This window comes from Odocoileus virginianus, chromosome 30 (assembly GCF_023699985.2).
Source record: "Odocoileus virginianus isolate 20LAN1187 ecotype Illinois chromosome 30, Ovbor_1.2, whole genome shotgun sequence".
NCBI lineage: Eukaryota > Metazoa > Chordata > Mammalia > Artiodactyla > Cervidae > Odocoileus > Odocoileus virginianus.
In genome coordinates this window covers 6,057,803-6,078,355 of record NC_069703.1, presented here as the reverse complement: position 1 = coordinate 6,078,355, position 20,553 = coordinate 6,057,803, and the positions used below count along the sequence as shown (strand labels likewise).

General features: G+C 40.7%; 1 protein-coding gene across 7 annotated transcripts in view; it reads left to right on the top strand.

Annotated features, from left to right (window-relative positions):
• The window catches only part of ANKRD44 (ankyrin repeat domain 44), a 311,038-nt gene that overhangs the window by 177,816 nt on the left and 112,669 nt on the right, over positions 1 to 20,553 (top strand). For all 7 annotated transcript variants that reach the window (XM_070458494.1, XM_070458489.1, XM_070458495.1 and 4 more), the window contains exons 5-8: positions 9,148 to 9,348; positions 9,683 to 9,770; positions 12,241 to 12,383; positions 13,352 to 13,564. In XM_070458494.1, the coding sequence (XP_070314595.1) occupies positions 9,148 to 9,348; positions 9,683 to 9,770; positions 12,241 to 12,383; positions 13,352 to 13,564 (645 nt within the window). The remainder of the gene's footprint in view (positions 1 to 9,147; positions 9,349 to 9,682; positions 9,771 to 12,240; positions 12,384 to 13,351; positions 13,565 to 20,553) is intronic.

Below are 20,553 nucleotides of genomic sequence, written 5' to 3'. Positions count from 1 at the left end.
TTATGACCAACCTAGATAGCATATTAAAAAGCAGAGACATTACTTTGCCAACAAAGGTCCGTCTGGTCAAGGCTATGGTTTTTCCAGTGGTCATGTAAGGATGTGAGAGTTGGACTGTGAAGAAAGCTGAGTGCCGAAAAATTGATGCTTTTGAACTATGGTGTTAGAGAAGACCCTTGAGAGTCCCTTGGACTGCAAGGAGATCCAACCAGTCCATCCTAAAGGAGATCAGTCCTGGGTGTTCATTGGAAGGACTGATGCTGAAGCTGAAACTCCAGTACTTTGGCCACCTCATGCGAAGAGTTGACTCATTGGAAAAGACCCTGAAGCTGGGAGGGATTGGGGGCAGGAGGAGAAGGGGATGACAGAGGATGAGATGGCTGGATGGCATCACTGACTTGATGGGCATGGGTTTGAGTAAACTCCAGGAGTTTGTGATGGACAGGGAGGCCTGGCTTGCTGTGACTCATGGGGTCGCAAAGAGTCGGACACGACTGAGCGACTGAACTGAACTGAACTGAACCGAACCTGATTTTCTGTAAAACTGCTAATGTGGAGCTAGTACACAGCACAAAGAATGATGGTGGCAACCATCTTTCATGCATGGAACATAAACTAACTTGAAGTTTGTTTATGGGAGTGTCACACTAAAAGCACGTTAAGCCACTGGATCCTGCAAAATCAGAATGAGTTCCTAGAATAGCATGCAACACAGATTATCAGTTTAAGTCAGAGATAGCAGTGTACATCGGCATTTCTGAGCCTTCTTTCCATCAGGCAAATTTCATGTTTGGATTTCTGTGACTAGAAAAAGAATGTTCATTTGCTGAATTCATTTCCTGAGCCTATTACAGCAATAGGAGTATTGGGTCATAATATTGATTAAACACCCAACCCATGCTTGACATTATAGAAGCTCCTCTGCAAATAAGAAGGTAAATCAAGACATGGTCATATCCCTTGAAAATTGTTCAAAATAGATTGGTTTGTGGAGATAAACCTCTAAGACTTGGTACTGACCAGGCTGTGTCGTGAACTCCCTTCTTGGCCTAATCCCCCTCCGCCTCCCTCCACCCCACTCCCCATGCCCAGGATTCCCAGGGAGAAGACACCAAACAGGATATTAGAGCCAAACAGCATTGTCTTCTTACTGACTCCCTGAGGCCACCAACTATCCCTCTCTTTCTCTGACTGCTCCCATAGCTGTGAAGAAATAAAAGAGTCTCTTACAAAAAATTAAAGACATTTATTTTGCAATGCTAGGTAACATACATGAGCAAGATTTTGGGCTGCCAGGGAGAATTATCTGAAATGTTGATGTAAATTATTTCATATTATTTCCCCTGTTTAGCTTATTCTTGCTGCTTTTTTGTTTTTTTGTTTTCCCTTGGAAAAGAACAGCTGTGTATAAAGGAACGAAATGCATACAAACCTGGGGCGTTCCACACATGTTTATTGAAGCCTGTTCTGTGTGGGCCTCAAGTGGATGTGAAGCATCACTTCTTAGACATTGTGTTGAGGGCAGAAAGCATGTAGACAGCCAGCACACACCCAGTAGAAAACCATAGAGCCTGCTGTGGTCTGTGTCCAAATGTGACTGGCCTTTCACACATGCATTTTCTTCTCTAATGAAGTGAGGGGCTGCATCAAAGGATTTGCTGAACTTGTCACTTTTCTGTCCCAGAGGCTCTTTTGTGGTTAGAAATATTGAAAATGATTGTATCCCATCTTTGGGGTGTAGAATTCAGAATGTTGTGTTCAAATTAGTATTGTCATGATGAACATTTATCGAGCAATTACTGCTTGCTAGGCTCTGTGCTAAGCATTTTCTGTACATTATTCCATTTTAACCTCTGAGTTAATTACTCTCTGAGTCTGACACTGTTATTAATCCTCATTTAGGAAATGTGGTCTCAGAGAAGTTAAGCAACAGAGCCTAAGACACCACAGCCAGTAAGTGGAGGAGGGTGTATCCAGAGAACCTGTTCTCCTAACCACTGTGCTACACTGCTGCCCTCTCATCGCATGGGCATCCCTAGGGATACTTGTTAACTTATGAAGCGTATCTATTTTTGTGTCTGTGCAGACAAATGTCCAACCGGTATAAAGATGTTTTCCAGATCTGAGTAGGAAAAACATTTTATAGCTTAAAATTTAAGCATCATGTTTTTCCCTTCCCTCTAAAAAACACTGTCATTTTGGGCTAAATGCTAATAGGAGAACTGGAAAAATTATATGGAAGACTAGAATGTTATTGCTTTCCATAAATTATTTTTATGATGTTAAAAAGATGATCACATATAGAACATAGATTGTAACTGGAATGGGTAGAAAATTAGCATCTTATAACCTATTTGAAGGTAGATGAGTAGTATTCAGATTTAGTGTGCATTCAGATAATCTGCAATGCTTGTTAAAAGTACCTGTTCTAACAGTACTACATATAAAGTAGATAAATACAAGGACCTACTGTATAGCACAGGAACTATACTCGGTATTTTGTAATATTCTGTGTAGCCAATATTATATTTCATATATATATATATATATGCACACACACACACAATTGCATATGTATATATGTTGTTGTTTACTAAGTTGTGTCCAGCTCTTTTGCAGCCCAGTGAACTATAGCCCGCCGGGCTCCTCTGTCCATGGGATTTCCCAGGCAAGAATACTGGAGTGGGTTGCCATTTCCTCCTCCAGGAGATCATCCTAACCCAGAGATTGGACCCAAGTCTCCTGCATTGGCAAGCAGATTCTTTACCATTGAACCAGTAGGGTAGCCCTTATTTATATATGTATAAAATGGAATCACTTTGCCATACACCTCAAACTAACACTATATTATAAATCAACTATACTTCAATTTAAAGAATTTTTGAATAAAGTCACATGCGCACACACACACAAACACAAAGTACATTTTCTAGAACCTCACCCCCAGTGATTCTGATGAAGCCTATTATTGAGCCCAGAATTTCAGAAAGAAAATTCTGATGCATGTGGTCTACGTTCCATACTTCGAGACCTGAGATTAATGTCTGGGAATACTTTAGTATCTGGCCTTTCCAAAGTTTAGAGCCAGTGGTTCTTGAATAGTTTGAATTCTTTCACATCCCCAAGTCTCCCCTTTATACTGCTGGCTCTTAGAATAATTGTAGTCTAATAATAATTAAAATGATAAAGCACACATTTGGTTTAATAGTGGTATTTTTACAAGAATAGTCTGATTAATTTGAACAAATTAGGCACCAATTTATACAATTCTTACAGTATATGAAACTGCTGTAATCAATAGAGGATAGAGGATAAAAGCCCCAACCAATTATTATTTTACAGTAATAGATTAAATTCCTTCTGGACTTGAGTACAGCCTCAGGGACGTTAACACACATAAATCTTGTTAATTTTTGCATATTATTATTTAGAGAATTTGTTATTCATTATACCAATATATTTATTCTACTCAAATTTATTGAATATACATTAGGTGCCAGAAACCTGCCAGGCTTTGTGGACAGTATAGAAAATTGCATGAGACTCAGACTCTGGTCCAAAGCAACTTACTGTTTATAAAATTTGACATTGTTTATGCCTACAAGGACTCTGTATAGTCATAAAGAATTACTTTTCCGTGAGTAATTTATGACTACTTAATGCAGTGCACATTTGAAAGTAAGAAAAGCAAATATTGGAGGCGACCATTTTTAAGGCACATGTATCCTAGTTCTTCTCATCTTTTCCTTGTGCCAAAGTACATGTTTCTGTTTCTTAAACAGGGTTGAAGCGACCTTTTGTAAAAGGAGAAAGTCATAAAAAGTAGAAATGAAGTGACTATAGATGACATCTCCAGTTCACTCCTGCGTGATATGCCTTGACAGTCCCTCTCTCTGTCTGCTATTTCTGTATCTCAAATAGGAGAGGCTACCGTGGCGTGTCCTCCAACAAGGCCTACAGTCCTCAGGCTGAGTGTTCCACTCAGGAGGAATGTCAGCATCCTTATACCTTCTTGTTCATTAAAAAAGAAACCAAGGCTTTGAAACAGCACCATGCACAGTGTGGCCTGTGACTAGTCTGAGATTTTGTCTTTCCTGTGGTGACTTGAGTGAGCATTCAGAACCTTTCAGAAAAATTTGATACAGTAATTTCATGACTGCTAAACTTAATAAGAAAATAACTGAGTTTATAATTTGTATCTTTGTCTCTTTTTTCATTTTGGTATTCTACTAATTATGCATGAGGAATTTGAAATAATATTTTAAAAAAAACTTGTCCTTCACCGCAACTAGTTTGAGAAGTACTCTTAAGTATCCTTTCTTGGTTCAGAAAGTGTTCAGCTTCCCATTCCCCACATAGCTTCTTTTTCACTTAGTAAATTTCTGTCAGAGCTAACACCTAGCTGTAATTTTTTAGCCAGTGGGAAATATAGGAAAAAGACTTCTTTTGACTACAAAAATCATTGATTCCCTCAATAACCATAGAATTGCTTCCTCTTCAAGATAAAATGCTTTCAAGCTAAATTTTTTGAAATAAAAATGCAACTTTAAAAAAGGAATTGTAGTCTTTTTAAGTCAAAGCTTCATTTTTGTGAAAATATTACTTTACATTTCTATTCAATGCATGCATCCATTTTGCAGGCTGAAACTTCAGAATTTAAAATGTAAATAACTAAGGGAGAATATCTGGAAGTTCATGGTTCATGTACTGTTGAAGCCTGGTTTGGAGAATTTTGAGCATTACTTTGCTAGCATGTCAGATGAGTGCAATTGTGCAGTAGTTTGAACATTCTTTGACATTACCTTTTTTGGGATTGGAATGAAAACTGACCTTTTCCAGTCCTGTGGCCACTGCTGAGTTTTCCCAATTTGCTGGCATACTGAGTGCAGCACTTTCACAGCATCATCTTTCAGGATTTGAAAGAGCTCAACTGGAATTCCATCACTTCCACTAGCTTTGTTCATAGTGATGCTTCCTAAGGCCCGCTTGACTTTGTATTCCAGGATGTCTCACTCTAGGTGAGTGATCTCACCATCGTGATTATGTGGGTCATAAAGATCTTTTTTGTATAGTTCTTCTGTGTATTCTTGCCACCTCTTCTTAATATCTTCTGCTTCTGTTAGGTCCATACCATTTCTGTCCTTTACTGTGCCCATCTTTGCATGAAATGTTCCCTTGGTATCTCTGATTTTCTTGAGATCTCTAGACTTTCCCATTCTATTCTTTTCCTCTATTTCTTTGCACTGATCACTGAGGAAGGCTTTTTTATCTCTCCTTGCTATTCTTTGGAACTCTGCATTCAGAAGGGTATATCTTCCCTTTTCTCCTTTGCCTTTAGCTTCTCTTCTTTTCACAGCTATTTGTAAGGCCTCCTCAGACAACCATTTTGCCTTTTTGAATTTCTTTTTCTTGGGGATGGTCTTGATCAAGGTTAAGTGAGCACTCATGTGAAAATTACCTAAAGTTCACGTGAAAGGAAATATATTCGATTCTACCCATTTCTTTTTTTTTGTCCTGTCTAATCAATGAACTTGAACCTTTTCCTTTTCGAACTTTTTAGGTATAACCCAGATCTTGGTCAGGGCACCTAGCCTTCTAAACAGATATGATTGATTGGAAATGACATACCATACCTTCTACGAAGTCTAATATTCTCCCAACGATTCCACAGAATTCCTTGATTCCAACCAGAATTCCAGTTTTGGTTGCCTGGATCCACAAGCCTGCACCTCCTGCATTCATTGGGGTTCTTCTCTTCCCTCTCGTCCCTTTACTCTGTTCCCACCCAGATGTACACCTCTGCCGGTTGCGGGGCCATGTCCTCTCTTCAGTCTGTCCTCATCTCTGCCTTCCTGCCAAGCTGTAAATGCTTTTCACTGTATTAATGCAGAGTGATGCAAGTGTGTTTGGCCCCTCCCCAACAAAGCTCACTCTAGACCCACCACTGCATAGCAGGGGCTGAACTCAGAGACCTCTGTATGTTGACACAGGATTTGCCCTCCTTCATAAGACTATTTGGACTTGGTATTTTTTTGTGCTAGTAAATAATAAAATTTTATTTTAAGCAGATTTGATTATTTGTACTTTGTGATAATTCAAACATGGAGCTAGGCCAGGTGGTCTGCAAACTTTTTCAGTAAAGGGGGAGATTGTTGTTTGGTCGCTAAGTCATGTCTGACTCTGCAGCCACATGGACTGTAGCCCACCAGGCTTCTCTGTCCATGGGATTTCCCAGGCAAGAATAATTCCTTCTTCAAAATAATACCATTTCCTTCTCCAGGGGATCTTCCCGACACAGGGATCCAACCCACATCTCCTGCGTTGCAGGCAGATTCTTTACTGCTGAGCTACCAGGGAAGCCCAAAAGTAGAGACAGTAAATATTTTTAGGCTTTGATGGCTGCATGAAGTTTTTGTCACGAATACTCGATTCTGCTATTACAGTTTAAAGCAAATAGATAATATGTAAATGAATGAATGAGGCTGTGTTTTAGTAAAACTTTATTTACAAAACCAAACCAAAACATATATGTGATTAAAATATTTTTAGCAGTATTGTTTACTTAAGAATACAGTTTTTCCTCCCCTACAAACTATAAAAGCACTTATGTAAAAACTATAACTGGCATGTATATTTTCTTTGCTCAAGTTATTGCTGTGTATACAGTGCAAATCATTCTTAAATATTCATTTAAAAGTAGGGCTTCTTCTAGGTAATAACTCATTCACCTAGTCAGAGTTACTCTAAAAGCAATCACATTGTGTTGCCTTTAAAAAACAAATTTCTTGTGAATTAGCCTTATGGTATAAATTTGTAAAATGTCTGTCCTGAATTTACATAATATTTAATGCAAAGCAGAAATCTGTACAAGTATAGTAAAATAATATACATGGCAAAGGTATTAAAGTGACTGTATGTATTGTTATTTTGCTGCGAATGTGTGAAAAGAATATAGTATTGCTTTGAAATGGTTATCTCCAGCACTTTTGGCCATGTATCTGCAAAACTTTCAGCATGTGTCCTCAGAGTATGCATCTCATTTTTTTATAAATGATATGTAAGAACTACTATCTTAGCTAATATTTCAAGGCAGTGTACGTAGGGAGAGGCTTTTCATTTGTCATAGTCTTAAATAACCGTATAGATAATAGACTTCTGATGATTTCTCTGTTTGGGCCAAGCTCTTGTCAGATCTGATTAAATTTGTCATTACTTTTACCTTTAATGTGGGTAATAGAAAACTTTTACTCAGAGTAGAGGTGTCAGCTCTGTGACTTTCACATGATTTATGATTGCATTGGTATTATCATCTTTAATCTGTGGATTCCTTGCATAAATCTTAAACATCTTCGGGTGTTTCAGTTTAAGGGAACACATTACAATCTGTATATGGACTTGGTAGGTCATCACTGTGTATTTTTAAAAAAATTTTATTTATAATATTTATTTGGTTGCACCAGGTCTTAATTGTGGCATGTGGGATCTTTAGCTACAGCATTTAGAATCTTTAGTTGCAGCATGTGAGATCTAGTTCCCTGACCAGAGATCAAACCCAGGCCCCCTGCATTGGGAGTGCAGAGTTCTTCCCACTGGACCGCCAAGGAAGTCCTATCACTGTGTATTTCAGTGTACTCAAGGAAGGCTGAGCAGTGAAGAAATGATGTTTTCAAATTGTGGTGCTGGAGAAGGCTCTTGAGAATCCCTTGGCAACAAGGAGATCAAACCAGTCAGTCCTAAAGGAGATCAACCCTGAATATTTTTTGGAAGGACTAATGCTGAATCTGAAGCTCCAATACCTTGGCTACCTGATGTGAAAGTCAACTCATTGGAAAAGACCCTGATGCTGGGAAAGACTGAGGGCAGGAAGCGAAGGGGATGCCAGAGGATGAGATGGTTCAATAGCATCGTCAACTCAATGGACACGAGTTTGAGCACACTCTGGGAGATAGTGAAGGACAGGGAAGTCTGGTGTGCTGCAGTTCATGGGGTTGCAAAGAATCAGACACAACAACAAGGCTTCTACCTGGAAGTTAAATACCAGCTAAAATGCTTTCCTTTTTAATGAAATAGAATTTAAATACAGGTTCCAATATTTTGTTCCCATATCACAATTGTACATCTACATAAACTGCATAATTTACGAGATGAGAATTGATAAAAATACTATTTTTCTCTTATTTAGATCTTCACACTTATATTGTGATCTAGCTTTCTTTCATTGTTTACTCACCTAGTTTTTAGGGTGTGTGTGTATGTGTTTGTGTATGTGTGTGCTTGGTCATGTCCAACTCTTCGTGACCCCATGGACTGTAGCTGGCCAGGCTCCTCTGTCCGTGTGATTTTCCAGGCAAGAATATTAGAGTGGGTTGCCGTTTTCTCCTCCAGGGGATTTTTTAGTATAGAGCCCGATTACCGTTTCCTTCAGTCTTCCATAGTTGCAGCAGTGTTTTTCACATAGTAAGTGAGTATTAATAATACATGTACAGGACTTTCCTGTGATGCACTGGTTAAGACTGCAGTCCTGATAACAGGGGGCATGGGTTTGATCCCTGGTCAGATACCACATTCTGCATCACATGGCCAAAATAAATAAATATATAATAAAAATGCATGTGAATGCTTATAAAAAATGTATGTACATGTTTTGCACTAAAATAGGCTCAAGGAATATTTAATAGTCATTACTTTATTATTAGTCGCGGTCTCTTTGGCCTAAGGAAACCTTATACTTTGAAAGGAAACCTTTGGAAGGTTTATTGGGTTCGGAGTTGTGCCGGCACTGGCACTTTTGGCCTAAAAGAAGAAGGTAGAGTGACTCTTTATCTGTGCCACTCTCTCTCTCTCCATCCCATGTGACCTTGGTTTTCTACATCGAGCCAGCCTGTGAGGGTCTGGTCAGTTCAGTTCAGTTCAGTTCAGTTGCTCAGTTGTGTCTGACTCTTTGCGACCCCATGAATCGCAGCATGCCAGGCCTCCCTGTCCATCACCAACTCCCGGAGTTTACTCAAACCCATGTCCATCGAGTCGGTGATGCCATCCAGCCGTGTCATCCTCTGTCGTCCCCTTCTCCTCCTGCCCCCAATCCCTCCCAGTAAGGACTGACTGAATATTTGTCAGTGACCCCTGTAAACTCTGCTTTTATTATAGGAAGCAGTACAAGTATTGATTAAGCACTCAGCTGATGTCAACGCAAGGGACAAGAACTGGCAGACCCCGCTCCACGTGGCGGCGGCCAACAAGGCTGTTAAGTGCGCAGAAGTCATCATTCCGCTGCTCAGCAGCGTCAACGTCTCTGACCGGGGGGGACGCACAGCCTTGCACCACGCTGCTCTGAATGGCCATGTGGAGGTGAGTGTCCTCATCCCCAGAACAAGAATCTTCCCCACAGACTCTCTTCGCCCCACGTGGAACCTAAATTTCACCACTGAGGCCTTAGAAACCTTAGGCAACTATACCTGTTTTTAAATTTAGAGTCACAATAAATTTAAAAAGTAGCCAACATCTCAGTCTTTTCCTTTGACACGCATGCCACAGGTTGGCTGAGGTGTCTTCCTACTTTGGACTTCAGATCTCTGACCTGCCTTTAGATTGGATGTTAATTTGGCTCAGATCACCTGCTGAGGGTGAGGCCTGCTCACCATTACAGAATGTGCATTTGGTTTCATTGTTGGTTATCTTTCAGATGGTCAATTTACTGTTGGCTAAAGGGGCAAACATCAATGCATTTGACAAGAAGGATCGCCGCGCTCTGCACTGGGCCGCTTATATGGGTAAGGATTCTGTGAATGGCGAGCAAAGTGCAGATAATCTGAACTGAGGAAGCTCCAAGTCTCTCACTGACCGTGTAGATTTTCTCTTGGGCGAGCCTGACTTCTTCTCAAGCTTGGGATCCAACTGAATTAAGATTCAGCCCCTCTTGCTGGCATGCATAGAGCGCTCTAGTTGGGCAGTAGCTTCGTCGGGGATTTATTTATCCTACAAAGAGCAGGAGAGAGGAATCATGGCACGGACTTCATTGAATGTATTGCAATCTGGGTTGGAAAGCTGCACAAACTGTGCTTATGTTAACTTCTTATGGCAGCAAAATAAAGTGTTTAAAAAGGAGGACTGGCTTGCAAAGCAAGGATGTAAATTTCATTTGTCTTTTTATTTATAAGTACTCCTGAAAGAAACAAAAACCAGGAAGAAAGGACAGCATCCTGGCTGTCCTGTGGAGGGGCCTGGAGTCCCTGTGAGTGATTCTGTTACTGCACCACCGGCAGAGCTGGGGCTTGCTCCTATTTCTGCTGGCTCGGGTGCGGGAGACAAAGGAAGATGTTACGTTTCTGTGCTTTTCTCATCACTTCCGTTGGCACTGGTACCACTGACAAATGAGAACCCTCATAGAGTTTATTTTCAGTGTGGACTTGTGGGAAATGTAGAACTCAGGTCCTTTGTGTTTCTGATTGGAGAACATCCTGCAATTAGGAAAGCAGACAGAATTCTACCAGCTCCAAGTTATAAACACTCTGACTGCCCGTCACAACACAGGAGATTGTGTAGTAAATTATGGATGAGCTACACAGTGGGACACTGTGGAGTAACTACAGCAATGATGTTGTATTTTTTTTTTTAACATAGAAAGATTCTGTAACTATGTTAAGTGAAAACAGATCATATAATAGTACAGTTTAAATAATACAACCTCATTTTTGTAAAAGAGATCTCTAAAATAAATACAGTCTTGAAAAAGCAGTCTGAGATGTATTAAACACTGAAATATTAACTGACTATCTCAAGGAAATGGATGATTTTGGTTTCCTTTTAACACTTTATTGCTTTTTCTTAATCCTTTTAAACAAGCCTACAGACCTTTTATTATCATAAAAAATAATGTAATTGTAGGGAGAAAAAGAATGGATTGGGGCAGAGCTGAAATAAATTATGTGGGTATAGATGAGTCTGAGTGAATTGTGGGGCTTAAAAAACAGAATCATAAGATTTTGCAAGCATTGCCGTTTTTTACAAGGTGAAATGGACTTTCGAATTAATTGAAACAACTTAGATGCCTGCATGGTCCCTGCCAGACTGGAGCCAGTGATCATTTCCCAGATGACGTTTAGGCAGAGCATACACTAAGCTAGTGTGACGTTAGACTCAAAGAACGTGGCCTTTTGCGTTTGTTCTTTGCTGATATATAGCAAACACTAAAGGTGTTCGTCACTCAGTCGTGTCCGACTCTTTGTGACCATGTGGATTGTAGCCTGCCAGGCTCCTCTGTCCATGGGATTCTCCAGGCAGGAGTGCTGGAGTGGGTTGCCATTTCCTTCTCCGATATATACTTAAGACATGTATAAAATTGTTAAAAGAAGTTAAGTTATATTTTTGTGTGTCATCAGGTTGCAAGTAGGGAAACATATAGAGATGACTGTCCTTGGGAACTCAAGGTCAAAACCAGGACAAAGAGCTTAAGATAGCATCACCACTAGCCAAGACCAGTCTCTCTCTTTGTCTCTCCCTGTCTCTGTCTCTCTAGGCCCTGAAACCAGTACTAATCTTCCACCCTTCAGTTATCAGCAAGGTTTAGAGCAATGATCTTAAAGCATTGAACAATCCTGAGTCAGGAAATAAAGATCAAATACATTTATCATTGCATATGTAGCAAAATAGACAACAAAGGAAAATATTGTTGAGAATATGCCAACAGGAGTTGAAACTAGTTTTCCGTTTAGTCAGTAATTCATGAGAACACTTTGAAGTTGAACCATATAAAGGTGCCATTTTTGTGGGTTCAAAAAAGGGTCAAACAGTAGCAGTTTTATGTGATTTAACATATGGAGTTGTTCTGATTAATTGATTTTTTTTTCATTAGTTTTTCCAGACCAAATTGTTATTGTTAGACTTTTCAGTGAAGAATGGCAATTGGTTTCAAAAGCATTGTTTTCATTTTAACACAATTTTTTTTAGTCTCTGGTTCTAACATACTTTTAGGACTTCGTCATTATCTGTAAACAAGCGTGGATCTCCTTAAAGAGAAGGCTCACATATGAATCATCTTCTTTCTTCCCACAGGATTTACATACCTGACAGATAGTAGGTATGCACTGAATATTTGCTGGCTATTTGCCATGAACCAGCTTTTACACACAGCTTAGGAAAATGCTGGTGGCAGTGAAAGTGGATGGTGATAATTCAGGTGGAATGAATTGTCAAATTGTCCTAAGAAGGTTCATTGTGTTTTCTGTTGCCTTGTTTATAAAGGCCACCTGGACGTCGTGGCGTTGCTGGTTAACCATGGTGCAGAAGTCACGTGTAAGGACAAGAAGGGCTATACGCCCCTGCACGCCGCTGCCTCCAACGGGCAGATCAATGTTGTCAAGCATCTTCTGAATCTGGGGGTGGAGGTGAGCTATGATTCAGGCATTGTCCCACGGTGCATTTGTGGGTTTTCTGTTGTTCTGAAATCCTGTTTGCCTTTTAATTCAAGAGGGGGAAAACCCCTCATTTCTTAGCATCCTGTTTTTTTGAGCTTACATGGGCAACTGATGAAGGGCGATCAGGGCATATGCTAAGTAGCAGAAAACGAGAAACAGACTAACTTTCTATATCAACATAGAGAAGTATTTAAGCATGTGATATATGATAAATATTGATCAGTCAATTTTAAAAGACTGGCTAGGTTTCCTCATCCCACCTTTAGGACCTTCTAAATTGAGGCTTCCAAGCAGAAATGAATGAATAAATGGCAGGGACAAACATGCTGAGTTGGAGAAGTTGACTCAATCCCATTCTCCTTGGGTAGCAGGGCAAGAGCAGTGGCGAGGTTGTCCTGGAGGAAAGGAAAACAGTTGTAGCTGAGATGGTGATGGTGAGACACAGGAGTCAGGGCTGTCTGGGGAACGCAGGAGGGAGGGAGGGGCTAAATACACGGCCCAAACACCAGAACGTGGCCTTGAGAGGGGTTAGGCAGCAGAGCCAAACCTGAGGATTCTGAGTTCAGCCCCCACGGCAGCTCTCTGAGCAACCCCCAACCTTCCCTGTTCTGTTCACCGTCGAGTTTCGAGCTCTTTTCTTGCTGCCCGGGTTCAGTTTTCCTCTGGCGTTTTGAGACAGGTTTGCATTTCATTTTATCCTTTCCGTAGCTGAAGAATTTCTTCCCACAAGTTGAAGCCTGGTCACTCTCCTGTTTTGCTGATCTTTATCTCCAGGCTGAAGCTTTCCCGGGATGACCACCCTGGGGCAAGAGTAAGCTCTGAATAATCACGCTGACAGAGGGATATTTCTTTCTCCAGCACAGCTATTAGGCTTTTGGTGGGGAATGGGAGGATATTGGCTCCAGTGATTTTCATCACCCATTTTGGGCTCTTTGCAGATCGATGAAATCAACGTGTATGGAAACACAGCCCTCCACCTGGCCTGCTACAACGGGCAGGATGCTGTAGTCAACGAGCTGACGGACTACGGTGCTAACGTGAACCAGCCCAACAACGGCGGCTTCACCCCGCTGCACTTTGCTGCTGCCTCCACGCACGGTGCTCTGTGTCTTGAACTGTTAGTAAACAACGGGGCGGATGTTAACATCCAGGTAGGACTCTCTCAGCCTTCTTCCAGTGTTAAATGCCTTTGCATTGAGCCTCTGAACAGAACCACCGGCTGTCCGTCACAACGAGTAAATTGTAACTCCGAGCATCCTGACTCTTGCAGCCTTATCCTGTCCTGCCACGCTGTGGAAACTTATGCAGGAGTGCTGGTACCAGGGGATGGCACTCAGATTCTAGCTATGTGACCTTGGGAGCTCAGTGAGTTCACCAGAGTAAACGCTGGGTCTCAAGCATGTTGACTTGGCCCAGATTCCAATACTGAAGTGAATGTTGAGCTGATAGATCAGAGGTCCTGAGAATAAAAGGAAGCCTAACCTAATGATATCAGTTATGTTCCCAACCCGTGTGACCCTCCAAGAAGTTTCACAGATGCTTTCCTGGAGTACGCCCCGGATAGTAGCTGCCATTTTACGATACTAATCTGATTTTAATGGTAATTCCTTCACTCAGCGAACTGACTGATGACCATCTATGCTCTCGGATTGATACTGGGTGTATACCCCAAGGCGCCCTTAAGGAATTTACAGTATGGCAAGGAGATAGTGTACTCAGATAATCACGAGGCAGGACAGAATGCCATGAGGGACGTGAGGGATTAATTAAATGCTGCAAGCCATAAGGAGGAAGTGTTGACTTGCTTTTTGCTTGGACATCAAAACTGGAGATTGCTGTTGAGCAATCTGATTGATATCAGTTGAGGAGAGAGAGAATTTGAGAGAGGACATTCCGTATGGAAAGAATGGCATTAGCAAAGTGTTTGAGAGGTGTCAGTAGGTAACCTTTAGATAACTGTTAGTTCACTCACTCTGACAGATAACCAAGAGGAACATCTGTAGGCAGCTTTCAGGATCCAGGTAACATTACTTGGATGCATTCAGATTGTAGCAGAATATCCTGACTTATCCCAGGTGACCTTGTTCTCATCCTCAGCTCTCCTTCTCCCAAACACACCGGAATCCTAAACCAAAGACCCAGTGTATTCTGTCTCTGCTTTTGAAAAATGGTAATTTCCAAGATTTAATTTCAAGAATATTGGATCATTTTATTTTAATGACCTTCTCTATTCACTATTAAAATCCTTTTATGTTTTTTCATTTAATTTATAATAGTGGGGAAATATGAGACAAATTTTCAGAATAGTAGTTTATTGTGATTGAGCAGACTACAAACCATTTGAAAGAAAGGAGTCAGGAGCAAGCCAAAATGTGACCTAAGCAAGAATGAGTACTTATCTACTGGCCAAGGAGTTTGGGTTTCTATAAGCTATGGAAGCCACTAATCGTTGTGGAGGTCACATGATCAGAACTGAGGCTTAGGAACGGTAATCTGGCCACAGAACACTGGAGACAGAAAACATAAAAAATGTATATATGACTACATGTAGACTTTAAACTTTTATATAACAGAACAACAACAAAAGAGAAGCAAAAACCTTAACATAAAATTAAAAAGAGAACAACTCGGAAATTTTTCTGCAATATACATGATAAGAAAGATTTAACATATTTAATATATAAGAACTCATAAAAATCAATAATAAAACACCTGACAATCTACTGGAAAATATGGACAAAGGCAGATCACAGAAGAGAGGATACAGTATCCAGTAAATTTATGAAAAAGTGTTCAGTATCACCAGTCACTGGAGAAATGCAAACTAATACTTTTATAATACTAGTACATTAATATTTGTCTTTAAAATTGGCAATGTAATCAATGAAATATTAAAATGTAATATCATTAAGTATGATCCAGTTTTTGAATTTCAGAAAGTGTGCATCTATGTATGTGCATAGGAAGAAAGTAATATGTGAAATACATATCAATATCCTGGAGCGACAGTTATCACTCCAGAAAGGCAAAATTATGATTTGGGTTTTTTAGTTCCTTTTCAATAATGTTTTAATCATATTGTGATGCAATGAACATGTGTTATTTTCATATCCAAAAGGATTAAAAGCTATTTTCATCAAAAAAAAATGTTCAGATATAGTGGACCTAGGGAGGCGACAAGTAGAGGATAGCCGAAAGCCAGTAGAACGGGTCTAGATAAAAGGATAAGAGGTAATAAGGACAGGGAATGGGGATAGTCGACAGAGGGAGAGGCTTTGCAGAGAGGAAATCAATGGGATTTGGTTGGACGGCAGATGGAAGAGAATTGAAATCTGGCTAAGGAGAGGTAGGTAATACAGCATAATGATTCAGTGTCCAGTTCTGGGGCTAGACTGCCTAGAATCTCACCCTGATCTTGACTTTTAATAAATATATGGTCATAAACAGCTTCTCCGTGTATCTCAGTTTATCTGTAAAATTAGGGAAACAATAGTATCTTCTTAATGGAACTGTTGTGAGGTTTAAAGTTATCTCACATAAATTACTTGGAACAATGCTGGCCATATAGGAAATACGCCATAAATGTTCTTTTAAATTTATTTTTAATTGGAGGATAATTGCTTTACAATATTGTATTGGTTTCTGCCATATATCAACATGAATCAGCCACAGGTATAGGTATATCCCCTCCCTCTCATAAATGATTATTGTTATTAAGAAGGATGTCAGGAGAAAGAGTAGGCGTAGGAGGTAAAACTAGTGAGTTTAGTTCTTGAGCAGCTGATTCTGAGCCTTTGATACAGCCAGTATAAGAAAAGCAGTGGTGGACAGCAGTGGAGAACAGAAGGAAATGCATAGGTTGCCTCATTCACGCCGGGGTGATTGATAGTGGGAACCGGGAGGAAAGGCTGAGATCACGTAGGGAGGGAGCGCATCTCAGCACGAGTGGAGAAGGGGATGCGGGTCTGCAGTAACCCTGCTCTCAGGATCAGCAGGAGGAGGAAGAGCTAGAGAAAGAGGTGAGAAAGGAGAGAAGGTAGGAGAAGGAAACAGGAGAAGTGGTGTCTTTGTGAAGGTAGAATGCAGGCGGAAATGCAAAAGTAAAGGAGATGAGAAGAATTTCAGAGTTCTAGATCTTGTAAAGGGGCCCCATCCAAGGTCCTATGTGGAGGTAAGATGCAGGTCTTTAGGGGCAACCAAGAGACCGAGGTGGGGGAAAGAGCCAGCACAGGTTAAAGTCCTAGAGGATGGTGGTGAGAGGACAGGAGGCAAACAGGTGGCTCACCCACCAGTGTCCCCGAGACTTGGGACACTGCTCTTGCCTTTCTGGTGCCTGAGGACACCCTGTGGATCCTCCAAAGGAAGGAATACTATTGAAGTTGAAGTATCTCTCTTCACCAGCCTCACTTAATTGATTCACAGGGTTATCTGATGCTCTCCATTGCCTCTATAAAACATGCCAGCTGATGTTTTCAGTGTGACTGATACTGAAGCTGGAAGGCCACTTTCTCCCACACATACCTACTTCTCCCAGATAACTGATTAGTGGCCAGTTCAGACTGGATAAGGGATTTCAACTAAGTTTTATGGTTTATGGCAGCCTTTTCTTCTCCCTCACAAAATGGACGTGGAAAGCATAGCTACTTTAATAGTTAATTTTTCCTGTAGATGCTAATTATCAATAGAGTATAAGAGGAACCATTAAAAAAAAAGTCTGAGACTTGTGTTTATATATTATCTAATCTGTGTAAATGGGATTTTGAATCAAATCTAGCCTTCTCCATCAGCCTCCCTTCATCTTCTCTATCTATGTATGAATTCTCTTGACTCTTTATTAGTTATTCCAGATTCTCTCTAGATGCATGGATCGTCTAATGTTTCCATGGAGCCATTCAGTCTGAGTGGCGGCTGTTATCTCTCTGTACCACATTGCTCTTGGATTTTGAAAGTGTTTGTAGATTGCAAGACAATTTTTATTTGTTTAGATTTGTCAAAGTTCGAAGAAAATAGCATATTGGAGTGTAGCCAATTCCTATTCACATGTTCACTTTGTTTTCCTCTGTCCTCCCAAAACACGAAGAGTGTCATCTTGATGAGAAATTTCAAGATGATGGAGATGAGAGAAAGGCTGTGTGTCCTGCATGCACTTTAAAGCCCCTCATTTTGCTTAAATTGACCCTGGCCCTATCTTTGATTTTGAATATAGTGATGTCAGAAAGCTTAATTATTATAAAATAATAGACACACTACTTTATACAATAAGCTGTTGAATGTTTACTTGTTTTTTACAAAGAGGAAGAGCATGAGAAAATACGAAATAATTTTTCTTCTCTAGTAGAGACCACATTGTTATTTCTGTAGCATCTCAAGGCTCTTTTCGGAAGCTTTCAAACTAAGCTTTAAAGAAGATAGTTACATATGGCTACACTGGATATGACTTAGAAAGATAGGTTCAGAAATGACCGTTGCCAGGTTGCCTAGCTTCTGGTCACTAACATTCCACCTGCCTGTGGTCTCAATTCTTTTCTGCCCACGGGCCCTTAGATCACTTAACTTAAAGCCTATCACAGTTTACTAAGGCAGACCAGCTCTCTCCTTTTTGTGTACTAGGACCAAATTTTATTCTATAATTGCATTGCAGAGGTTGAAGATGAAATTGGAATAGGCAAGAGTAAGCGCTAACAGCGACATGACCCTTGGAACTTGGGAGAGCAAGTAAGCCAAGCAGGGAGGTGAATGTCCAAGGTACCCACGTACCGCCTCCCGCTTTTGAGCCAGTAAAATCTTGACCATATATAGCTTTTTGCAAACCAAGGTATTAGATTGCTCTTCCATTGAGTTAGGAAGCCCTTTTGGGTTTCTGACTATATCTGATGCCCTCTCCCCCAGCTGACCTTAGCATTATCCTGTTGAACAGGAGTCCCCAACCTCCGGATCTAATCCCTGATGATCTGAGTTGGAGCTGATGTAACAGTAATAGAAATGAAGTGCACAATAAATGTAACATGCTTGAATTGTCCCAAAACCTTTCCCACCCCCACCCCGGTCCCTAGAAAAATTGTCTTCCATGGAATCGGTCCCTGGTGCCAGAAAGGTTGGGAACTGCAGCTGCGAAGGCTTCATTGTCCTCGCCTGAGCTGCATGACAGCGGGGGCGCTGTGCCCTGGAGAACCTGTGCCTTCAGGTTCCTGGGGAGCAGCTGTGTGTTTAAGTTCAGAGAAGGTTTGCAGGAGGATGAAGACAGAAGGCAGGGCCTCCCGGGTGGCTAGTAGGAAAGAATCCGCCTGCCACTATAGGGGCCACAGGAGACATAGGTTTGATCCCTGGGTTGGGAACATGCCCCGAAGGATGAAATGGCAGCCCGCTCCAGTATCACTGCCTGGAGAATCCAGTGGACAGGGGAGCCCGGCAGGCTGCAATTCACGGGGTCTCAAAGAGTCAGACGCAACTCAGCCCAGAAAGGAAGAAGGCATTAGAAGTGGAAGAAAAAAATGAATGGATTTCTGGGGATATTGGTCAAGAAAATTGAAATGCTCCATTTAGTTCAAGGATTAATCTTTCTTGGGTGATGGTGAATACAAATATTCTTAGTCCTCATTGGATTTGCTTCATGACCCATGGCAGAATCATAAGTCAAGTCAATAGGTAACAAAATTTTCCATGCCTTAAATCTGGCAGGGAAATGCACCTAGAATTGGTAAGGAGACTAGAAATGAAGAAATATTTTTCTAAAAGCAAAGCTTAGACTAAGTGGGAGAATTGAACATTCCTTCTCCTTTGAGAATTCAAGGAATGTTTTATATCTGTCTGAAGTTCTAGGAGCAACAGCAGCAAAGGAAAACCCATCACCCCCACCCCTGTGTGAAAAAATTTCTCAGGCAGATAGTGAAACTCAGTAGGATCTCTAGTCTCAACCTGAATGTTCTTAATTCTCACTTGTAAAAGCTAAATAAAAAGTGCTAGTTTTTTGACCCTCATTGGTTTTCAATGACTTTTTGAAATGAGTTCCTTTTCTACCTATAGCCTATGAACAAACTGTCCCACAGTGACTGCTATGACATCTCAATGCCCAACCTCTTGCCACCCATCTCTCTCTCTCTGTCTCCGAAAATAAAGAATCAACTAAGAACTGGCCTTAGCAGTAGATGAGCTCAGGCAAAGGTCTTCAAGAATAGATCTGAAGCAAACATCACCGTTGACCGTATTGCCGTCGTTTTAATTTTACCTAAAATGGGCATCTCTGCTCCTTTACCAAAGGCACAGGCACTCCAAGGGGAAAGGGTGCGGTGTTCACTCTCTCCGTAACGGGGAAAGCTTTATAAACTCCGCTCCCTGGGGCTCTCTGACTGCAGTTTAGCAGCCTCCAGGTTGGTGGCTCCTGCTAGCCTTTCAGCTCTTTTCTAGGCATGGAAAACTCTTGTTTAAATATTGATAAAGGTATTATCTAAACACTGAAGTATTTATGGCTTTATGTATATTTAACTAAATGCTAATTAGTTATATTTTCATCTTAAATTTAGGAGAAAATACTGGAGCAAAATTTAAAGAAATAGCACCACCTAGGGACAAATGAATGTCAACTCTGCATTTTCTGTTTTCTCTCTCAGGAGTCTTGGACTGTCATCCCTTTTTTGTTGGAGGGAAATATGTCTTAAATCCTCATTCCTAAGTGGTTCCCAGACTTTTGAGTGTTTCTAATTGTCTGCATTTCTCCCATCTAAGATGCAGACTCTGTAATCAGATAGCTTTCAGGATCTCTCCTCCATTGTGTATTTTGTGGTTGGTGATGGCATCGTATTCTTATTTTTCGGTTAATGCTCCTTTCCCCCAAAAATATTATTTCAGTAAAGTTTCAAGTTTGCTTCCATCTTCTTTTACTTTCTAAGTCTTTTCCATTCAGGCTATAATCATACAAGATTAAGATAGAGAAAAGATCCTATTATTTCTACTTTTTCCCCATCAACCTGAGAATCTTTCACTATAATGATTATTTATTTCACTCAATATGCAGTTACCAAAAGAGTTGGGGTTCCCTAGGGTCTCAGTTGACAAAGAATCTGCCTGTGATATAGGAGACGTGAGTTCAATCCCTGGATTGGGAAGATCCCCTGGAGGAGGAAATGGCAACACCCACCCCACC